Source organism: Diaporthe amygdali (assembly GCF_026229845.1).
Source record: "Diaporthe amygdali strain CAA958 chromosome Unknown NODE_11_length_1138210_cov_64_948100, whole genome shotgun sequence".
NCBI classification, from domain to species: domain Eukaryota; kingdom Fungi; phylum Ascomycota; class Sordariomycetes; order Diaporthales; family Diaporthaceae; genus Diaporthe; species Diaporthe amygdali.
This window is the reverse complement of record NW_026517031.1, coordinates 825,962-844,915: the sequence shown is the minus strand read 5'-3', so window position 1 is coordinate 844,915 and position 18,954 is coordinate 825,962. Positions and strand designations below refer to the sequence as shown.

The following is an 18,954-nucleotide window of genomic DNA, read 5'->3' as shown; positions in this document are numbered from 1 at the left end:
CGTGTAAGTGCCCAAAGCGGAATGCGGGAGGAGTATAGGGCTTGGTAGGTGCCTGACGGTGGCCCAATGTGTCACCCCTTCAGAGCTTGACAGAGCGAGGGAAAGATGGGACGACGGTTAAGGTGAGACGGCGTAGTTGAAGCTATACCCCGTAGACAAGCCTTGACTACCTTGTCCCCATGAGGAGAAGGCGCGCGCAACGCAGCGCAGCGCAGCATCTTTGCTCCCAGTCACTTGACTTAGACGCCCCATCCAAGGTTTGTGGCCCTCCATCGTCGGCACTTCGCATGTGGAGGGTAGACTTTTCCTGTATGGACCAATGTCCTTTTAACAGGCTCCGCGGGCTTTGTAAGCGTTCGGGGGGTAGATCTTGGTCTTCGAATCGGGCCCGTCCCATGCAGCCCATATCGCTGTCTGCCGGAAACCTTGATGAACCTAGGCAGTGATGCTGCATTGAGGCTTCTCCACCATTGGACCAGAATGGCTGGCGACACGTCCCGACCACGCAGATGGACAGTGCCTGCAGAAGCTCTAACCCAAGCCCATGGTCGACCTCTCGAGCCGCGGTGTTCACGCACTGTCCTGTTGATTTGATTGATGCGCAGCAGGCAATATCGCCCACGGCCAGCTACTATAGAGCTGCATTGGCCCTCGAGGCCGACTCCTGGTCGCGAGCCACTGCCCCCCTTTGAACGTGGATTTTGTCCCACTTATGAGTGTCTGCTCATACGATAATCCCACCTGGCACCATACTGGCAAAGAGTTCGGGGCTCTAGTCTCAGCTTTTGCTGAAGCGGATATGGGAGCGCTAATTGCCCGCTCGGACGGTGCCCGAAAGGGTGCACCGTCTTGACTCTGGACGACGGAACGGTACGGCCAGTACCAAGGGTGCAAGGTGGGAACACTCGTCCCCCTCCACAAAGCGCTTCCGGCCTCGTCGATACCGGGTGTCCGTATAGCACGAGGAGATACCGACATGGCGATCTGGTCGGTCAGCCCCGTCCGCGGCCTATGACTGAGCCTATGGAGCATACCATAGTGAAAGAGAAAAAAACAGGAGGAGGGCGGCCGTGCCTCAGAAGTCCACAACGATCAAGGGAAACCCATGGTGACGGTCAAAACTATGAGTGTCGAGACGCTGTGCCCGACAGTTTTCGGCCGCAAGAGCTGGGTCCTGCTTGCTCCCTACTCTAACCGATCAAGCTGGCCGAGCGAAGTTGCAGCAGGGCAGCAGGGCCAGCAGGGCCAAGACGTCGGATGAGGGCACGCTGCCATTCTGACTCGTGGGGCCCGCGGCTGCTCAGCCGAGCATGACTAAGTCCTCCCACTCCGGGAGAAAGGCCTGGGGGCCCTGTCGCCTGTCGTGCGCACAGTAATGCGATCCTCGGCTAAGTAAGAGGTCGAGGCCATCGATGTCCAGACCGTGGACCAGATGGGCCCCGCGCCCATTGGTTTTTTGCGGGCTGGCGGGCTGGCGGGTAGACATTTAAGGGTCTGTGCGAGGCGTCGCGAGATCCGTCGCCGGACCGAGTGCAACGTCCCTTTGATGGGCGCACGGCGACGTCCATCAAGCTATGTACGGTACTTTACTGTGACGGGCTCTACAGCCGAGCTAAGCAACAAGCCGGCCAGACAACGCGGGTCCGACGAGGCCCCGCCCTCCATCATACAAGCCGGGCGAGACGTCTTGCAACGTCAGCCTCGCTTACAGCCTTCCCAGTTCAAGGGAGCAGTGCCATACGGCCGCTGACAGGCTGAGAAAGGCAGACAAGCAGATATGATCTGGGAGCACCACCCAGCTGCAAACACAGACAGAACACACACGCTTACTGTGTGCACACATGCACACGAGACAGTTACGGGTTCGGCAAGGGTGTGACCCGTCACACGCGGCACAAGTGCAAGGACGACAGGCTGCCCACGTTTTTGATATTGATTTGCGACACTACCCGACACCAGGCCGCACCAGATCACATCGCACGACCTGCCCCCCAGGGCCAGCGTGCTCGCCCAGGGCCAAGCTTGCGCTGCCGTGCGACTTCGCCTTCAACCACAGGCTCTGCTCGCGGACGCGAGCCAGGAAGCAAGCTTCGGCTGCGAGTCCTGTGCTTGATGGCTGGGAACGAACGGTAGAGGTCGCTTCGCTACTGTGAAAGCAGCAGCACCAGGTCTCGGGAGGCTGGCGCGTGCGTGTTTCTGCATGCTACACCCGGGTTGGCGGCCGCGGCAGTGGCAGCGGCAGCGGCATTGCGATGGGCCGGGAGGTCCAAAAGTGGCAAGCCGTGGGTTGTGGTAGTAGTCGTGTTCTCGACTGGGATGGAGAGCGTAGGGCGAGGAAAGGGGACGGGGGGAAGGGAGGGGGGTGGATGGACTGACAGACCATGCGACCATGTGGGATATCACGAATGAGGAGGGCCGCAAGGCTGCAGAAGGAGTCGAGATATACTTTGGCGATCGGCTGGTGGGATCCGAGACACCTGAGATGACCCCCCCCCCTCTCTCCCCAGGGGTCCCTTCAACAGGCTGCCGGACCGTCCACATCATGCGGCCCGCTCTCCTGGGCGGAGGGCGGGCGCCCTCCTCCCGGCAGCAAAGGCTGCTTCTCCTGTCGCGTTGATTAAAATGTTTTGTTGGACCCCTCAGGTCCAATCACTGAGGGCTTCGCGGGTCCATGGCACGGCATGCAACCGTCCTGCCAATCCTGCTGCGACGCGTCCGATGCAGCACATGCTGGTTTGTGGCACCTCAAACCATGTGCGGTGAACAGATCTGCATAAGCAAATACTGGCGAGGCGTTTTCCCGTTCTGCCCCGGCGGGTTCGTTCCCTGCGCGTTGGGGCACACTTTGATAGGCAAGCAGGCATGCTGTGCAGTCTTAGGATGCATGTTACTGGGAGGGTCGGAGAGTCGGCATCCGTCTTAGCTGCGCTGTCCCACCTGCAACATGCAAGTCAGCACCAGTGCTTCTGTGCTTCTGAGCTTCTGCTGTCCTGGTGTCCGTGATAGGAGAGGCGAGCAGGTGTGCTGTACACCTCACGAAGACACACACCCTGGTGAGGTGCTTCCGCGCCCCATGTGCAGAGTGACCTAGTCTGACCGATGGCGTCTGTTGAAACAGGCCCAACCCTGTGAGAGATGCCGTCAAAAGAACCCGGTGAAGTTAATAGCGCGCGACGCCAGATTTTCCCGAACTATCGGCTTCTCCCCTTTTTCCCATCTCCCCAGGCTAAAACAGTCAGTGTCAAAGACAGCTAGCAGGCTGATAGCCCCAAATGCTGTGTATGCATGTCTGATTCGCAGCAACCCCGGACGATACGGAACACCGTCTATATGATATGGGTTTATGCCCTTGCCGCTTGGGGCCAGTGAGCTCATCAGACGGCAGACATGGGCACTGGTCCGGCGTTCCGGGAGCTGCTCGGTCCACGACTATCAGCGCGCCGTCGATGTGACAATGTCCCAGGGGAGGAGGCCTAGCCCACCATCCCCGTCCACATATACGAGTGCCCGCACCGCTGATCTGATTACTGTTACTCCCTCTCCTGCATGGTCTCGCTGCATAGTCGTCTACACCGTAGTGGAAGGGGGAAGACCGGACGACGCGGAAGCTTGGCCGGCACGATTGCCACGTGAGACGCAAGACTCAAGACTTGTGTGTCTGCCGCCAAGTCAGCGGCGCCCAGCCACGACGCGGAAGTGCGAGCCCAGGCGAGCCAGGCTTCCAGTTAGGCTACAGTAGCGGGACTGCGGGACAGAGTATACAGTAGAACAAAAAAAAGTTGCTGGCAGGCAGAAGAGGAGAGGTGAAACAGAGGAACGTGGCTCGCATCTACCACGTGGCAGCCCCACTTTGCCATGCTTCCTCCGCGCACGTTCCTCGTGCTGCCCTCCTCTTTCTTTTTCCCCGAGTCAGTGGAGATTGGCAATCGAAGGGGCAGATCTGCCACAGTCCGAGCCAGAGCCTACCGCATCAGAGGGTGCCTGTGAGAGAGGCGGAGAAGGGGGGTGGGTGTCAGCACTAGCTCTGCACAGTACCATTTTCTGGCCCCCCCAACGCAGGCGTACTGTGTACTGTGCTGTGCGAGAAAGCGAGGAAAAGAAGGGGGGGGGGGGTGTGAGAGTGCGGAACACGCCGCCCGCCCTTGGGTCAAGATTGATGCGAAAAGGGTATTGATCCTTCGACGAACACGTGTCGATTCCGTTTCGGCATCGTATCTCCTGCGTGAGCTCCGCACTGATGCCCCCGACGTTGGCTGGCTGGAACCCGGCAGCGGCGTCGGTGAAGTGGCCGTCGGTCTCGGTTTTCTATTTCGAACAAGCCGTGTCCCGCCCGCCGCCTGATGGTCCATGAGTATTGGGGGGCAAATGGGCTCTGACGGAGCAGGAGCAGGGTGTGGCGTGGCGTGGTCTTCTCCGCATGATTCTGAGTGGCATCATTTCGGGATTTGTCGCCCCCTCGTGCCAGGCACCCTGCGCCAAAATTGACAGCCTCGTGGATTTTCCTCCTTGTTGTCGTTGACGGAGACTGAGCAAGCTGCCAGCCCCCCCCCCCGGGTGGTCTTCAGCTGAAGCCTGAGGGCGTGTTCATCTCTTAGAGTGGGTGCCCGTCAGATTCAAGGTTCAATCTTGGCAGAGGCGGTGGGCGGGCAGGCGGGAAGCTCCAGTGTACCGTACAGCTGTACAGCTGTACAGTATCACAGTATCACAGTATGATTAGATGCCTCTCTAAGCCGTCTTAATGCCGGCTGGAAATGTAGATTGGCTGGCCGCCCTACCAGCTCAGGGGAATAACGAGCAGAGTACTGAATCTGGCCGTGGCTTTGTTCGTCTAAGTGTCTGTGTGTCTACTAGGCTTCGAGCGATACTGTAGAATTGATCCCGTGTCATAGCCTGCTTAATACTAGAATCGTTAAAAGTAGCTAGCAGACTAGTTAGGCTACAATCGTCTCTGATACCTGCCGCTGTGCACCCACGGTATCTAAGATACTCGTGCAGCGTAGACCAAGACTATCAAAGATCTTGCCCACCACACAACAAGCCACACTCGCGCGCACACACACACAGATTTGAGACAAGGGCAGTCCCGTTTGGGATCAGAATTTAGGATCAGGATCAGATCGATGTATCGATGTCACTATTAGTGGATTCGCTCACGGGTCTTTCGGGACTTAAAAACCCACGTGGGAAAAGGAGATTGGGATGCCAACATGGGTTCGGCTAGGTGCGCGCGAGAGGCGCTGAGGCAGAGATCTCGGCGTTGACAGGCCCCTCCCCTGGCTTGACGCAGCGTCAAACTGGACTAGAGGGTGAAACATGATCCTGCTAATTCGTGTGAGGGCTGAGAATTCAGTTGCGCTCAATTTCCCACGGGGACCGGCCTGGACGGCGAGGGCCAGGTGATGCCGGGGTCCGGTCTTTTGAGTTAGATGCGGGCAGACAAGCGTTCCTAGATGTGTTTCCGAATGCACAAAACAACGTCGCACAGTGCCATGCCGCTGCTACGCATGTAATTACCCAGGTGATTAGCAGAAGGATATGGCAAACGCAGACGGCATATCCAGATTGGTCTCATTACGCGGCGGTGAAAATACAACAATCAAAACAGGGCAACACATATAGGATCCCATTTCAACAATACGGGGTCGCCGAGTGTGGGTCGCCGGGCTGCAACGCAGATTCGGGGTATCTCACCATGACAATCTGATGACAGCTGGTTCTCGGCCCTACACGGTCAGATGGGCAACCATGCGCGTACGCGACATGTCGTCAGTATCGCGGCCCCTTCGTTCCTGACCCTGTTTGGGCCAAATTACATGCAAATCTTGTCGTACAACACACCGGGGCCTAACCCAGGCACGGAGTACGTACATGGCATAACCGAGCCACAGGGCTGGCACGCGAAAACTTTAAGTGGCAAAGAGCTAATAATAACGCCAGATGGAGATGGGGGAGATACGGAGGAGCGAGTTCGTTGACGCCACCACCAGATCGGTTGAAAACCAGATCTATCAACACAGTGGGCATGCTGTGAAGACACCCTGCCGTGCCTTGTCGTAGGGCTCAGTCTTTCTTCAGAGCGCGGCACGCGCCCAGGCAGGGCGAATCTCGGCCGACGGCAACAGCGGCATCCTCGCTCACGATCTATCTGCGAGACAGTGGCGTGCCTGGTCTGATAACTCGAATAGCTCGAACTAACCGCGTCAGATGTAACAATACGAACCACACGTTGGATCTACACGTAGTTGGCGTACCACTTCAGTGCCGCACCTTACTCCAGGGTCCGGCCGAACCAGTTTTCTGGGCACCGAAGCCCGGTAAATTCTGCAACCATCCATCCCATAAAGTTTCCTAGCGAATACTGGAAGATTGATTGCATGGTGATTTCAAACACGAACAAAAAGCATCCCAGGATCTGGGGTCGCCTGCCACATCACCGCCCGGCGTCACCAGCCTGCCCCAGCCTGCCAGGCCGAATTCCTGGCCGCGCTGACTCGGACGGCCCTGATCTGCGTCATCGCCAGTTCGCGCATCACTTCAGAATTCGACACAGGGACCCACGGCTCGCCGGCGCGAACGTCGACGGGTGTTCGTGTCCCGTGCTGGCCCCAGTTCTTCAAGGCCTTCTAGCCCTTCCAGCCCTTCCAGCCGGCTTCTAGAAGGGGTCTTGGAACATTCACTGGAGCTTCCTTCCATGTCAGATGATGGTACCGATGTCTTCTCGCATGGTGAGCGGCGCGTGGCACGGGTGGTGTGTCCCTGCCTGCCTTGCGGTGGCTGGAGAGCGGGTCTCTCGTGTGCCCCGTGTGGGAATTGGCACAGTGCCGTGCCAGGCACACGCCCCCTTGTCCATGAACATGTGGCCAGAGAGCCCACAAGGGCACAGTGCGGGCGGGCGAGGCGCCGCCGCCAGGCCCGCGCGTTGCTGGAGCGCCGTCTCGGTGAAGTCCTGCTGTGGGCTTGTCGGTCAAGGCGACGGCAAAAATTCGATGGTGACGAGAGAGAATGCGAGATCGTCCGCCTTGTTCGATATATGCAAGGAAGAGATGTCCATGCCACGCACAAGATTCCAGAACGCCGTCGCCGAAGCCCGCGTCCAGGCCCAGCAGGCGTACCTGGCGCGCGCTGGCGCCGTTTGTGCGCAGGCTGGGACGCCATGCAGGGACAATTACCAACGGTTCACCGCTACTGCGGCTCTTGGGTGAACCAGCCGCTGATCTGCGGAGAGCTGCGCATCCACACATGGTTTTCCACTGCTGCTGTTGGTCGTGTGTCACTCCAGGATCCCATCTGCCGTTCTCTGATGAGGAACCGACCCAAGGACCAGGGACCTGAAGATCCAAGGAAGGGAGGGAAAGGGAAAGAAAAAAAAAACCACCACCACTGCGAGGCAGAAAAAGTGTAGTCTGTGTGGCCGGCTGCTTACGGCTCGCCTGCACGCACCGTGCTGCAGCAGCAACACGCGCCTCTTGCCGCGCGACCCCAAAATATTGCCGAATGCGTTAGTCCAACTCTACCCTGGGTACGGAGCAGCTTATTGTAACCCAGTGTTCGCCTCCTTGCAGCCTGTAAGCCCGCTCACGTTTTGGCACTTGACCGGATATAACGGGAGCCTCTTTAATTCCCATCTCACTCGCTATACGGAACTGCCATATTGGTTTACACACCGCTCCCCTAGAAAAAAAACATCTTGGGCTAGGCTGTACCGTTGGGGGAGGGGAGGGGGTGTGCAAAATCTACATGCTGTTGCAATTTTCACTGCCGCCATGCACGCCTCTCCAAGGCCCCAAGGAAGAAAAGGCCCGCCGCGATGTCATTTCCACGGTTCGCATGTACAGATTTGTGCATGCTGACCTGGGCCTTACTAAGTCGAATCCCGTAATATCTGCAACTCGACATCTTCATCACGGGACACGATGCATTATTCAGGGCAGTCAGCTGTGCCTGAGATTCAACTACAATTCCTCGATTGTCACCTGGCTTCGGGCAGCAGGTATAATCTCTAACGGAACCAAAATGTCTGCCCGAGGCAATTGAGTGTGCCGGGGAGGCACGCGTTAGGGAGTCAGAAGCCATGACAGCAGCCAACTAACATGACTGAGGGCAGCAGGTGGGGCAGCATCATGCGAAAGACGCCACGCCAAGCCTGAGCCATGTGTAGGAGCGTTTTTGCTGAAACCGGAGGATAGAAAAAAAGGGGATGAGACGGACGGCCACGCGACGGAGTTCGGATAAGTGATGATTGGCGACGCCCGGCAACACAAACAATGAAAAATATGGAGGGGATAAAAAATTAAAAAAGAATAAGAGGAAAAAAAGAAACAATAATAACAAGGGCCACAACGTTCCTCAGTACTGTAGCAGATTGCGCGGCTGCAGGGGCTGGGCCTTCACCACCAACCAGCTCACACAAGCAAATCCGTGTCGCGGCTTGCCTCGTGGAAGAGATCCCTGAGGCCATGTGCAGATCCTGCCGACCCTGTCGTGCTGCCACCCACCCACCACCCACCACAACCAGCACACCCATCCACCAGAGAAAAGCCACCCCCCCTCCCCAAGCCATGCGGCCAAAAAAGTGCACATACTGTGGTAGTTTTCACGGGGAGGACTTTTACTTACTGCCTAACTGGGACCCCGCCAACGCCGCCTCCCACATCATGTCATTGGCGAAGGGCGCATCCGGCAACAAATGGCAGCGCCCGGCAGGATCCTCTTCTCGACGCCGCCCCTGCTTGCTGGCCGCCACTGGGCCCGTTTTGTTTGTACACATTCGCCCACCCAGCCCGGCCAGCCAGCCAGCCAGCCAGCCAGCCCAACAGGCCGACCGTGAGCTGTCAGAACCTACCAGCCGCAGTCTGACTTAACTCCGGTGTTGTTGCCGAGGGCTGAACACGCATTCAGACGCTTGTTTCAGACGCTCCTTGACTTGGGATCAAAGACTGGTCGTTGGCGCTTTATTCACGATGGGATGCCTACCCTGTTGCCGTTTTTTATTTTCCGCAAGCCGCATTCAGACCGACTGCTCGTCCTCGTTCGTGCATGCTTTTCGCCTCCCCGGCCCCCAAACCCCGTGTTGTCCAACGGGAGACGGACCCGCGGACCAGGAAGATACATATCTTGCTTTGCTTACCAAGGACCGTAACATGCAGCTGACGGTGGCATCGCGAGGGCGCTGATCTGCTCTGCTCTGGTCTGGTCCGCACTGATCGGCAGAGTAAGCCTGATCGTGGGCTCCATGTGGCAAGCAGGTGAAAGACGTTTCGGGAGCATGCGTGCTCCAATGAATCTCCCGTCCTATGATGTACTTGCACAGACGCTCGTGAGGCTAGAGACATCTCGACCAGTTGGCTCTTGTTCCCTTTTTGTTTCAGCCCGCCCAACAAGCAATCCCACGTGGTCTCAGAACCAGGGGGGTGGTGGGTGGCCACTGTCAGCAAAAAGATGTTGGTTTTGCGGCTGTCGACGGGAATACACAGGGAAATTTCGGGGGGCCAACAGGCCGGTTGACAGGTCGTCGCCCCCTCGGCCGGGGGCTAGCTGAACACACTTGCCGTCCAATGGACTGACGGAGTTGAGACGGGTTTATTTTGGACGCCGATAAAAATAACGATTTGGAAGAGGCCATGTTTCTGTTTTGTTTGCGGCGAGGCGTCTTTGCTGTGCTGGATGTCTCAGGTTCTCTCCTTGATCGGGACCCGAGGGAGATTCATCCATGGACGACCAAAGTACCACAGCTCGTGAGCTTGGGGGGATCATGTTACTCCGCTCCCGCTGCGGCGCTCCGAAAGACGTTTGGACACGGCGCTGGAGATGGTCTTCCTTTCCTGGCCCCGTACTGGCGTATCCCGGCCTGTGCTGGCCCAATGCGTACGAACCAACACACGGTGCTCTTTGTCCAGGAGCTTGATTCTTCATCAAGCAGTCAATCAGTCAATCAATCATGCAAGCGACCAAGGCAATGCCCGCAATAGTGTTCATTGGGATCTGTTTCATCGCCGGTTCGTCTGTACTGAGCACGCAGGATTCCTGATGCGCAGCCTGCCTTTTTCCTGGATCTATCTGGTTGACGTCCTGCAAGTCTTTGCAAAAAGAGCTGTGCCGAGGGCCGATCTTCTACCTTCTGTAGGAGCCTAGCCGGGGGATGCTGAGGAGCGGGTGGTTTTGCTGGATCTCGAACGGGTTTAGGTGCGTGGCAAGTCGGGAGAGACCCCCCCTCTTCTTGGGGGCCCCCCCGAGCCTGTCCTAAATCTCACTCTCACTGAGCGCCCAAAGGTACCTTGGGCGCCCCCCCGTCCCACCTTCCCTACAACGTGCCTTTTTTTTTTTTATGTCGCAGCAGCAGTGACGGCGCGGCAGCGCCCTGGTGCGAGTACAGACGGTGTGTGCGACACTGTGTATACCGTACAGTACCAGATACCCCGCCGAATGGCCCCATGTGCCATGCGATGCGGCACCCTGAACTGCCTGATGCAATGACGCCCCATGTCCTGGTCCTCCTTTTTTCCTCCTTTGGAGTGGCACTGAGTGGGACCGGCACCTCGCGTTTTATTTTTTTTTCTCGCCCACACACCATCAGCGACCCCCCCTCCTCCATCACGCCTGCCCATCCTCCACAGCTCTAGCACATGGCTCCCGGGAGTCTCCCCTGTCCTGTCCTGTCCTGCCAATTTTCTCCTCACACTGTACGCACAGTACGTGGTACCCTACCCAGAAGCAGCAGTGGCAGTAGTACTGTGCAGTAGTAGCCCACACCCACCCTTTCTCTGATCGCATGCTGCTTCTGCTGGCTGGCTGCACTGGCTGCTGGCTTCTTGCTTCTGGCTGCTTTGCATGAGCATGGGCATGGTGCTGTGTGCCTGTGTGTGAGACTTTCTCTCTGCCTGTTCCCGCGTGGTCGCCTCGTCACTCGTCACTCGTCACTTGTCATTTTTCTGCCCATTGTCGCTCCAATCTTCAATTACTACTCTCACTCACTGCTACCGTACACACTTCGGATTCAGCCAGAGTCCAGAGTCCAGAGTCCAGTCCAGTCCAGTCCTCCCAGTCCGACCACGCAATCCGCCATCCGCCCATCTCCATCCGCCGGACGCTTTCAGTTTAATTGCAATTGAGGAGGACCTGAGAGGAAGAGACATTGGGTGCGTAAACCACCTGCTTTCCGCCTTCTCACACACACCCCCCTCTCGCCTCCCCTCGTCTTGTTGCTTCTGCTTTGCTCCATCTGCCCTGGCCTCCCCCTGGCCCGGTCTCATCATTCCACGCCCGTTTTTCCCAGGTCATCACCACCCAGTTCTTCACCGTCCGTCCAGTCCTCCATTCCACATTCTCTCGTCGCACTCCCCCAGTCTGGCTTCTGGCTGCACATGCCTGTTGTCTCCTGGTTCGATTTTTTCTTCTTTTTTTATCTGCCTGGGATCGTAGCCACAGCAGCCCACACAATCTGCCTCATTGCACAGCTCAGCACAGTGCAGTGCCGTGCGGTAGTATAGGTACGTTCTCTCAGTCTGTCTGCCTCTCCCACTCTCTCGCCTCTCGCCTGGCCCATTCCTTGGCCGGTTCCCACCTTTCCAATGGAGCTTGCAAGTGAGTCTCTCTGGGTCGACTCGACGGTCCTCTTTTTCCCACCCGTCTCGTCACTCAACCCATTCACCCTCGTCGAGCACGCACCAGCAGAAGAAACCAGCGGCAGAAGGGAGAGGCAGAGAAAAGCGGTTGATGCTCACGGCCCAGCCTGGCACCGCCGAATGACCCCCCAATCTGTGGCATCCATCCATCCTCGCTGCCCTGACCCTGCCCTGCCTTATTCTCATCATCCTTACCACCTGAGTCCGTCCGTACTGTACTGTCCAGCCCAGTCTCCAGTCTCCAGCCCCGTCCAAGCCCAGTCCTGTCCTCTTACCAGTACCCAGCAGTCCCAGCTCCATCCACGCCGGGACCAAGACAAGACAAGACAAGACCCAGGCCCAACCCGCTCTTACTAACTTCCTTTCTGCCTTTGTTAGATGGCTGCCGGCGTATCATCTCCTGCCCGCCCAAGCCCAGTCTATCTTCACGATCCATTGTCCCACACAAACAATAATTCCTCCAACTTCATCTCTGCTCCTCCTCACCATTCTGCTTCCACCACATCCTCTTCCGGCTTGAGCTCCCTCACCTGCCCACCTCCAGCAGCACCGCACCTGTCGTCGTCTTCTCCCAGCAGCCAAGACAATCCGCGTCGCCCTCGTCCTGTCATCGTCAGTCCTAACAGCACCACCAGCAGCACCAGCGCCAGCCCAAGCATCAGCACTCCCGCCAACGTTGCCATCTCTCCCCTTGCATCCTCGCCGCTCGAGTCTGTCGCAGACTCCGTGCTCACGCGACCTCGACCACAGCAATCGCCTGTCAATTCCGCCAGAGGGGACCCGAGGCTTCAAAAACCTGCCGGTTTTTTCGCATTCGCTGCCTCTGCCATTGACCGCACTCAGAGTGCCATTGCCACCATCTCTGACCAGACGGTTCGGCACCAGCGATCCCTGAGTCGGCTTTCAATTACCGGCGACTCTGCTGCCCACCACCTCAGCGCCGAGCCTTCGCCCGACAGGACTTCGAGATACCGCCCCGCCTCGACTCTGTCGTCGGCCTCGTCCTCGAACCTGCTGAGCCCTCAGCTAGGGTCAAAGTTTCCAAGCAGCCAGACTTCTCCGGCTCAGGATCCTCCCTACTCACGACCCTATTCTGAGACCGATCCCTCTCACCCTCCGCCAATTCTCTTGCCGAGAATCGACAACAAGATGCATCAAACATCGTCGAGGCTATTGCGCATGACGGATGACGACAGGCCGTTTACCAAAGTGAGTACCTTCAATCTGATTCGTTTTCGTCCGTCGGCAGCTGTGCCCGAAATAGGCCAGTCATACGGTGACGGCACTGCTGCTGTACCGCGCGGGGCAGCGGCAGGCCCCGAATTGCGCATTCGGCGACTGACAGTAGCCTGCAGGACTTCAAGGATCTCTTTGCAACACTGATCGTCAGTCTGCTTCCGCTTTCAGCCCATCGCGTTCGCTTGACCAAGGTCGAGCACACGTTCCTGTCAGAAGATGCCATCAACAATCTGGGTTCTCTCAAATTCTCCCAATCCAATCGCATGCCCGATCCCAAAGATCCTTCCCGAATCGTAACGACAACGACGACAACCACATTCTCCATGGCGAAAGACATGGCCCGGTCGATATGCCAGCGATTCTTGGAGGCACGTTTTATCGAGTCCGCCGACGGGAAGTACCAGCAGGTATACACCATGAAGGGCTCGGTCTGGCAATTGACACCAAAGGGTATCTCTATCTTGGATCGCTTCTGTTCGAGGAACGGTATCCAGCAGAAGCAGGTGGCAGAGCTGATTGGCAACTCATTACCTCAACTCGTCATCTTGGAAAGAGAAGGTCAGACGGACAAGCTGACTACGGACCGTGGCACCATCGAGGTCCTTTTCAGGAGGTTTGTCGGTATCGGAGGCTTCAACATCAAGAGCAACGTGAACTCTGCCGACTCGGATTCCCTCAGCGATTACAAAGATGGTCTGACAGGCGTCAAAATGGCCGCCGAGCGTAAAGTGGGAGGCAAGACTTTTAAGAACACTTTTACTGGCAAGGCGGCCACAGACTGGCTTATGGACTGTTCCACCACTGTTGACCGACGGGAGACAATTGAGGTTGCCGGCCTGTTTGTTGAGTACGAGCTTATGGAGGCTATCCAGCAAGATCGGGCGTACATGTCGCAATACCCTGGCAGCCATCTGTTCCAGCCCACAAAGCATGCCATCTACACACTCACGCCAAGAGCCCACGACCTGGTCAATGGCGCATTGACCCGAGGGAGGAGTTCAGAGGGCGAGGTATCCTCCGGGATTAGGCCTGGTGTCGCCCGCGACTCTAACACCCAGAGACTGGACAAGATCCTGGGCGATCCCGCGCTTCGACTGCTCTTCCGTGAAAACCTTCGCGAGACGCATTGTGAGGAGAATCTGTCGTTCTACATCGATGTGGACGAGTTCGTGCGTAGCTGCAAGCAGGCTATCCGACAAGCCCAGAAGAACCCGACGTCGACTTCTATGGATGGTATTAAGGAGATCATGGCTCAGGCATACGGCATCTACAACGCGTTCCTCGCCCCCGGCTCGCCTTGCGAGCTCAACATCGACCATCAACTGCGCAGCAACCTTGCCACCCGCATGACTAAGGCAGTGGGTCAAGACGTTGCCATGATTGATACTTTGCACGAGGTGACAGCGCTCTTTGAGGACGCGCAGAACGCTGTCTTTAAGCTCATGGCTAGTGTAAGTCAAATGCTTCTTCCCGCAAGTGCCATGCGAAACTAATTCTGACGTGCATGCAGGACTCGGTACCGAAGTTCTTGCGGAGCCCAAAATACGAGCAGGTCTTGAAGAACTACGACTTTGATACCATAACGCATCCCGTTGGCAAAGATGCAGGAGCGCCCGGCCGATTGCTCGAGCGAAGCCAAAGTCGATCGAACCGCAAGTGAGAAACGGCATATTCCGAGCACTCCTTTCTCTCCGAAATTCGCCCGACTCTTCCCAACCCGGCCACGCGGCACACGCAGCGACGTCTCATCCATGCCATCCATGCCTAGCCGCAATTTCCAAAAAACTTCAGCTTGTCCAAGGCATAGCCGCGACTATCCGGCCCTCAACTTGCTTCTGGCTCGCCAAACCTGACAACACGGAATGACCCGCCATTATTGAAATGATTGGCTATGGGCTACAGGTCAAAGGTGTCTGGGAACCAGAATTGCACATTTTTCATATGCCTCCCGTTCTGGTGTGGACTCTCGACGACGGGATTATCGACTTTGATTGCTCCACGATTGGGGCAGTCTCGGTAACAGCGAACGCACCCCTAGGTCATATCCGTCTAGGTGGTCTCTGCTTTTATTGCCTAACGCGTCGCACAAGGCGGATGTACCTCTACTCACTGGCCCGCCGCACGTTCAAGGAAGCGTTGGGTCAGCTTTTCATTTTGCTTTTACGTGATTCGGAAACCAAGGCGTTGGGCAAGTTCTCGGCATAGACGTTGCCCACGGGGCAGTCCATATGAAGAAAGGGGACGAGTGCTCGGTCGACATGACGGGTTCTTCCGTCCAGAGGCACCCAAGATGAGCGTTTGATGGGGCGCATTTTGGATGACGGACTCGCTGTCTCATCACTGCATTTTTCTTTTATTGGTGGAATGGGGGGAGGGGAAAGGATTTTTGCGAGCCCCTGGTCTGGAGTGGTCAAGGGCTCTAATTCTCTATGGGACGGAATCTATGATGCAAGAGGCATGGGCCGGTACGATGAAAGCACGTCGAACAGCTCGGTGTCTGGGGGACCGACCGTATACGAGGGGCTTACTATGTGATATGGCCCCGAGCTATTTCGGCACAAGAGTGTACATAACGACGGACCATTATACGATACCAGTCGATGAGATCGACCGCTTCTTAGATGACCATTAACAAACTACGAAAAGGATCGCCGCTTTGGCCTTGCCCACACATGAATCGGTGCCTTTTGAGATGATGAGCGATGGTGATGGAATGTGAGAAGTTTGTGTTGAGGTGTCGCGTGCATTGGAGCAGCCGGTCCGACTGACTGGAATGCGGCGCCACCGACGCATTTCTCGAGACCAACAACACGGCTTGTTTGTTGTCGCACCAGTAATGTGTCATTAGACAACTACTCTCGATGGGTTTAATTGCAGATTCTTGTGACATAGCAGTTCCTGTGGCCGGACTAGTCGTCCACGCCCATATAAGACTGCTTCGTCTCTTGAGACTTTGTTGATGTAGCCTTCCTCTGCATCGCAATTATTTGGTCTCGACCTTAGTCACTCATTCGACTTGCCGTTCTTCACATTCGTTATATATTGCCACTTATTTCGAGAAACCTCAGGCCCCGAACTTGCAACAGTCGACTTCATCTCTCTTTTCCGCAAACCGACATATAGTAAACAACACACAAGCAGACAAGATGCAGATGCAAAACCTCCTCACCTTCCTCGCGGCCTCCATGGCCGCCGCCCAGGTCACAGGCATCCCACCGCCTCCTCCTCTCGGTAACGGCACTTTCGTCACCACCATCGTGGTGAACTCGTTCGTGACCTACTGCCCTCAGCCCACCGTCATCACGTACAAGGACGTGTGCTACACGGCCAAGAGCGCAGGGCCCGTCACCATCACCAACTGCCCCTGCACAATCACCACCGTAAGTCACATTTTATGTATAATTCATACATATACAGACAGTGTATTGTGAACCCAACAACCACACCTCGCTAACACACCCAACCCAGACCGTCCCCAAGGTCACCACCGGCCAGCCCCCGGCCCAGACCAAGGGCGCCGTCCCGGCCCCTCCTGCTGCTCCCCCAGCGGCTCCCCCAGCGGCTCCCCCAGCTGCTCCTCCTGTCAACAACCAGTCTCCTGTTGCTCCTCCTGCTGCGGCTCCCCCAGCTGCGGCTCCCCCAGCGGCTGCTCCTCCGGCTGCTGCTCCCCCGGCTGCTGCGCCCAACGCCAACCCCGTCACCGGTACCTACGTGGCCCCAGCCAAGCCCACCTACGTCACGGCCGGCGCCTCAGGCCTCAGGGCCTCGGCGCTCGTGCTGGCGGGTGCACTTGCGGGTGTCGTTGCGCTGTAAGCGGGCATGGAGTACTAGAGAGATACCCTTGCAGCAGAGGTTGGGGGAAAGGAAGCTCGGCATGTTTGGTGTTTTTCACAAAGGCATCATCATCTTTTTTGGGTCTTGGGACATTTCTGTAAATCGCTTCCTTCAAGGGGTTGATTTTTCATTTTTAATTCAACATTTATCCATCTATGTGCAGGGCAGGGGAAGAACGGAGTGAGGGTGTTTCGAGGAGGCATCTTTTGCCTTGCTTCTTACGTTTTCCAGGTCTACTAATGAGTCGACGTTAATACGCTTTTGAGAAGAGAGAAAGAAAAAACCCAATACGAGGGGCCTACTAGGGATTCGGGGTGAAACATTGGCAACGAACGAGGGCATGAACACACAACTAGTTTTCTGCATTGTGCTTTACTCTTTTTGGTTCTACAAACAGACTTAACCCTGGCGCAGAGGACATTAGATCAATGACACTGCATCATCTACCAAATGCGTCTTTTTGCTTTTACATTGTGCAAAATCTGTGATCTCTCCCAACCTCCACGTTGCTGGTATTGACACCCGCAGAACTTTGGGATGAGGGGGAAATGAAGTGTCATTTGCGAAGTATCAGGCTGTGTGACAAGCGGCTCAGAGTGAAATCACACAAAGCATTTCGAAGCCCAGGATGAGAATAGGGAGTACCCGTTTCACTGCATAGTATACAGACTCGAAGTTCTCGAGTGTTTATGATTTCGGAATTGGTTCTTGTAGCAAGCCTTTCGATGCACATTCCTGAATTCCCTTGCGCCACAACAACGCCATTTTATGATAGCCTAGGTCGTTGGGGTGTGTCCCATCCATGAGGTCGTCAAGGCTTGGGCCAGCCGCAGTGTGCATATCGACAAGCACGATCCTCCTACCCTCGCCTGCCTTTCGCCTCGCCAACTCACGATACTGCGCGTTCGCTCGCAACACGTTGGCTTCAGTCAGCTTGTCCACATTTGCCAGCAGCGTCGACAGGACAATGGTAGAGCCCGGCGATGCGTCCCAGACCAACTTGAGCAGGCTGTCCATGCGTCCCCCGATGAACTCGATGTCGACTCCCTGAAGACAGTCATTCGACCCTGCATTGATCGCGACAACATTCGGCAGCAGCAGCGGGATGCTCCTCCGAGCTTTGTCGTGGATCTGGTCGATCCTGAATCCCCGCCAGCCCTCGGTGTGGTTGTTCGTCATGGTGCCCGCCCTCCGCGACCCGACCATTTCGACAGAATAGCCATCGTCGACCAGCAATCGGCGGAGCCCTTCTCGGTACCCATTCGCATTGGACGACCCTGACCCGAAAGTGACCGAGCCGCCGAGGGGCATGAGACGCAGTGATCTGATCATGTTGTGTTGTACTTGGTCATTGGGAACGAGACTAGCGCGGTCTAGCCGGAGCGTGTGCAACGGGCTCCTATATGGGTGCAGAACGCGAGATCACAGGCACAACAAAGATGTGAAGGTGTCGCAGCACCATCGTTGGCAATATTGAGTTGTTTGGAAATCTCACATCGTGGTCAAGTGTGCAGATTTCTGACTCTTGCGCCTTTGCTACACGTCACACCGGCCGATCTCGGGCACGGCCATGAAGACGACTAATTGGGTTTCCAAGCACAAAGTCGTCCACCTCTTCACTTGTCTATACAGATGACTCTTGAATGAAGGTAGCAATTGCTTGGTTATAATTGCTCAATTCCAATTAGCAATAATTCTTAAGCCCTACGGTTGCTCTATTCAAGCTTCGAATTCGCCCCCCCCCCCCCAAAAAAAAGTACTTACAACTATCATCTGAACAGAAAGCACTTCAGCAAAAGATATATCATGAGTTTTGTTGGTAAGACACCTCAAAAAGTGTTCGCCGCACATGATGCTTTCAGCGAATATTTAGCAGACTCGGAATCAAGACTTCGAGCACAATTTTTAACAGATACAACAATATTTGAGCATCGATTGTCTCACACTAACATGCTCTGAAATCAAGTTCTTTAAACTATTCGATGCTACCGTTGCATTATGATTGTTTCTTCTTGAAATGGCATCCTAAAGGACACTAGAAATAGAGTGATGTATAAATGTGAGGACTGTCTAAGCTACCGCTACAAAATCTGCCTACTGTTATCTGAATGGGAATTTTGCTAGAAGCGGTTAATATGTGTTCTGACGAGTTTGAAGAATCAAGGCTTTCTGAGAGCCTCACTTGTTCATTAGTTGTGAAAATTATGTCTATTTTCCTACGGTCTAATAATGCTTGCATAATTCATATCTTCGTCGCATT

The 18,954-nt window shown here is 55.9% G+C and overlaps 4 protein-coding genes across 4 annotated transcripts; 3 read left to right on the top strand and 1 right to left on the bottom strand.

The window, feature by feature from the left end:
* Positions 1 to 6,854: 6,854 nt before the first annotated feature.
* J7T55_014539 (uncharacterized protein) lies at positions 6,855 to 7,202 on the top strand (the record flags this gene model as incomplete). The annotated part of the gene is made up of 1 exon (XM_053142545.1): positions 6,855 to 7,202. The coding sequence occupies one exon, from the start codon at positions 6,855 to 6,857 to the stop codon at positions 7,200 to 7,202; it is 348 nt and encodes a 115-aa protein (XP_052994726.1).
* A 4,797-nt stretch (positions 7,203 to 11,999) lies between these two features.
* On the top strand, positions 12,000 to 14,520 carry J7T55_014538 (developmental regulator flbA; the record flags this gene model as incomplete). Its single annotated transcript, XM_053142544.1, has 3 exons — positions 12,000 to 12,830; positions 12,977 to 14,311; positions 14,371 to 14,520. The coding sequence occupies 3 exons, from the start codon at positions 12,000 to 12,002 to the stop codon at positions 14,518 to 14,520; spliced, it is 2,316 nt and encodes a 771-aa protein (XP_052994725.1).
* A 1,486-nt stretch (positions 14,521 to 16,006) lies between these two features.
* On the top strand, positions 16,007 to 16,673 carry J7T55_014537 (uncharacterized protein; the record flags this gene model as incomplete). The annotated part of the gene is made up of 2 exons (XM_053142543.1): positions 16,007 to 16,240; positions 16,329 to 16,673. The coding sequence occupies 2 exons, from the start codon at positions 16,007 to 16,009 to the stop codon at positions 16,671 to 16,673; spliced, it is 579 nt and encodes a 192-aa protein (XP_052994724.1).
* Positions 16,674 to 17,381: 708 nt separating this feature from the next.
* On the bottom strand, positions 17,382 to 18,026 carry J7T55_014536 (carbohydrate esterase family 3 protein; the record flags this gene model as incomplete). Its single annotated transcript, XM_053142542.1, has 1 exon — positions 17,382 to 18,026. The coding sequence occupies one exon, from the start codon at positions 18,024 to 18,026 to the stop codon at positions 17,382 to 17,384; it is 645 nt and encodes a 214-aa protein (XP_052994723.1).
* Positions 18,027 to 18,954: the final 928 nt, after the last annotated feature.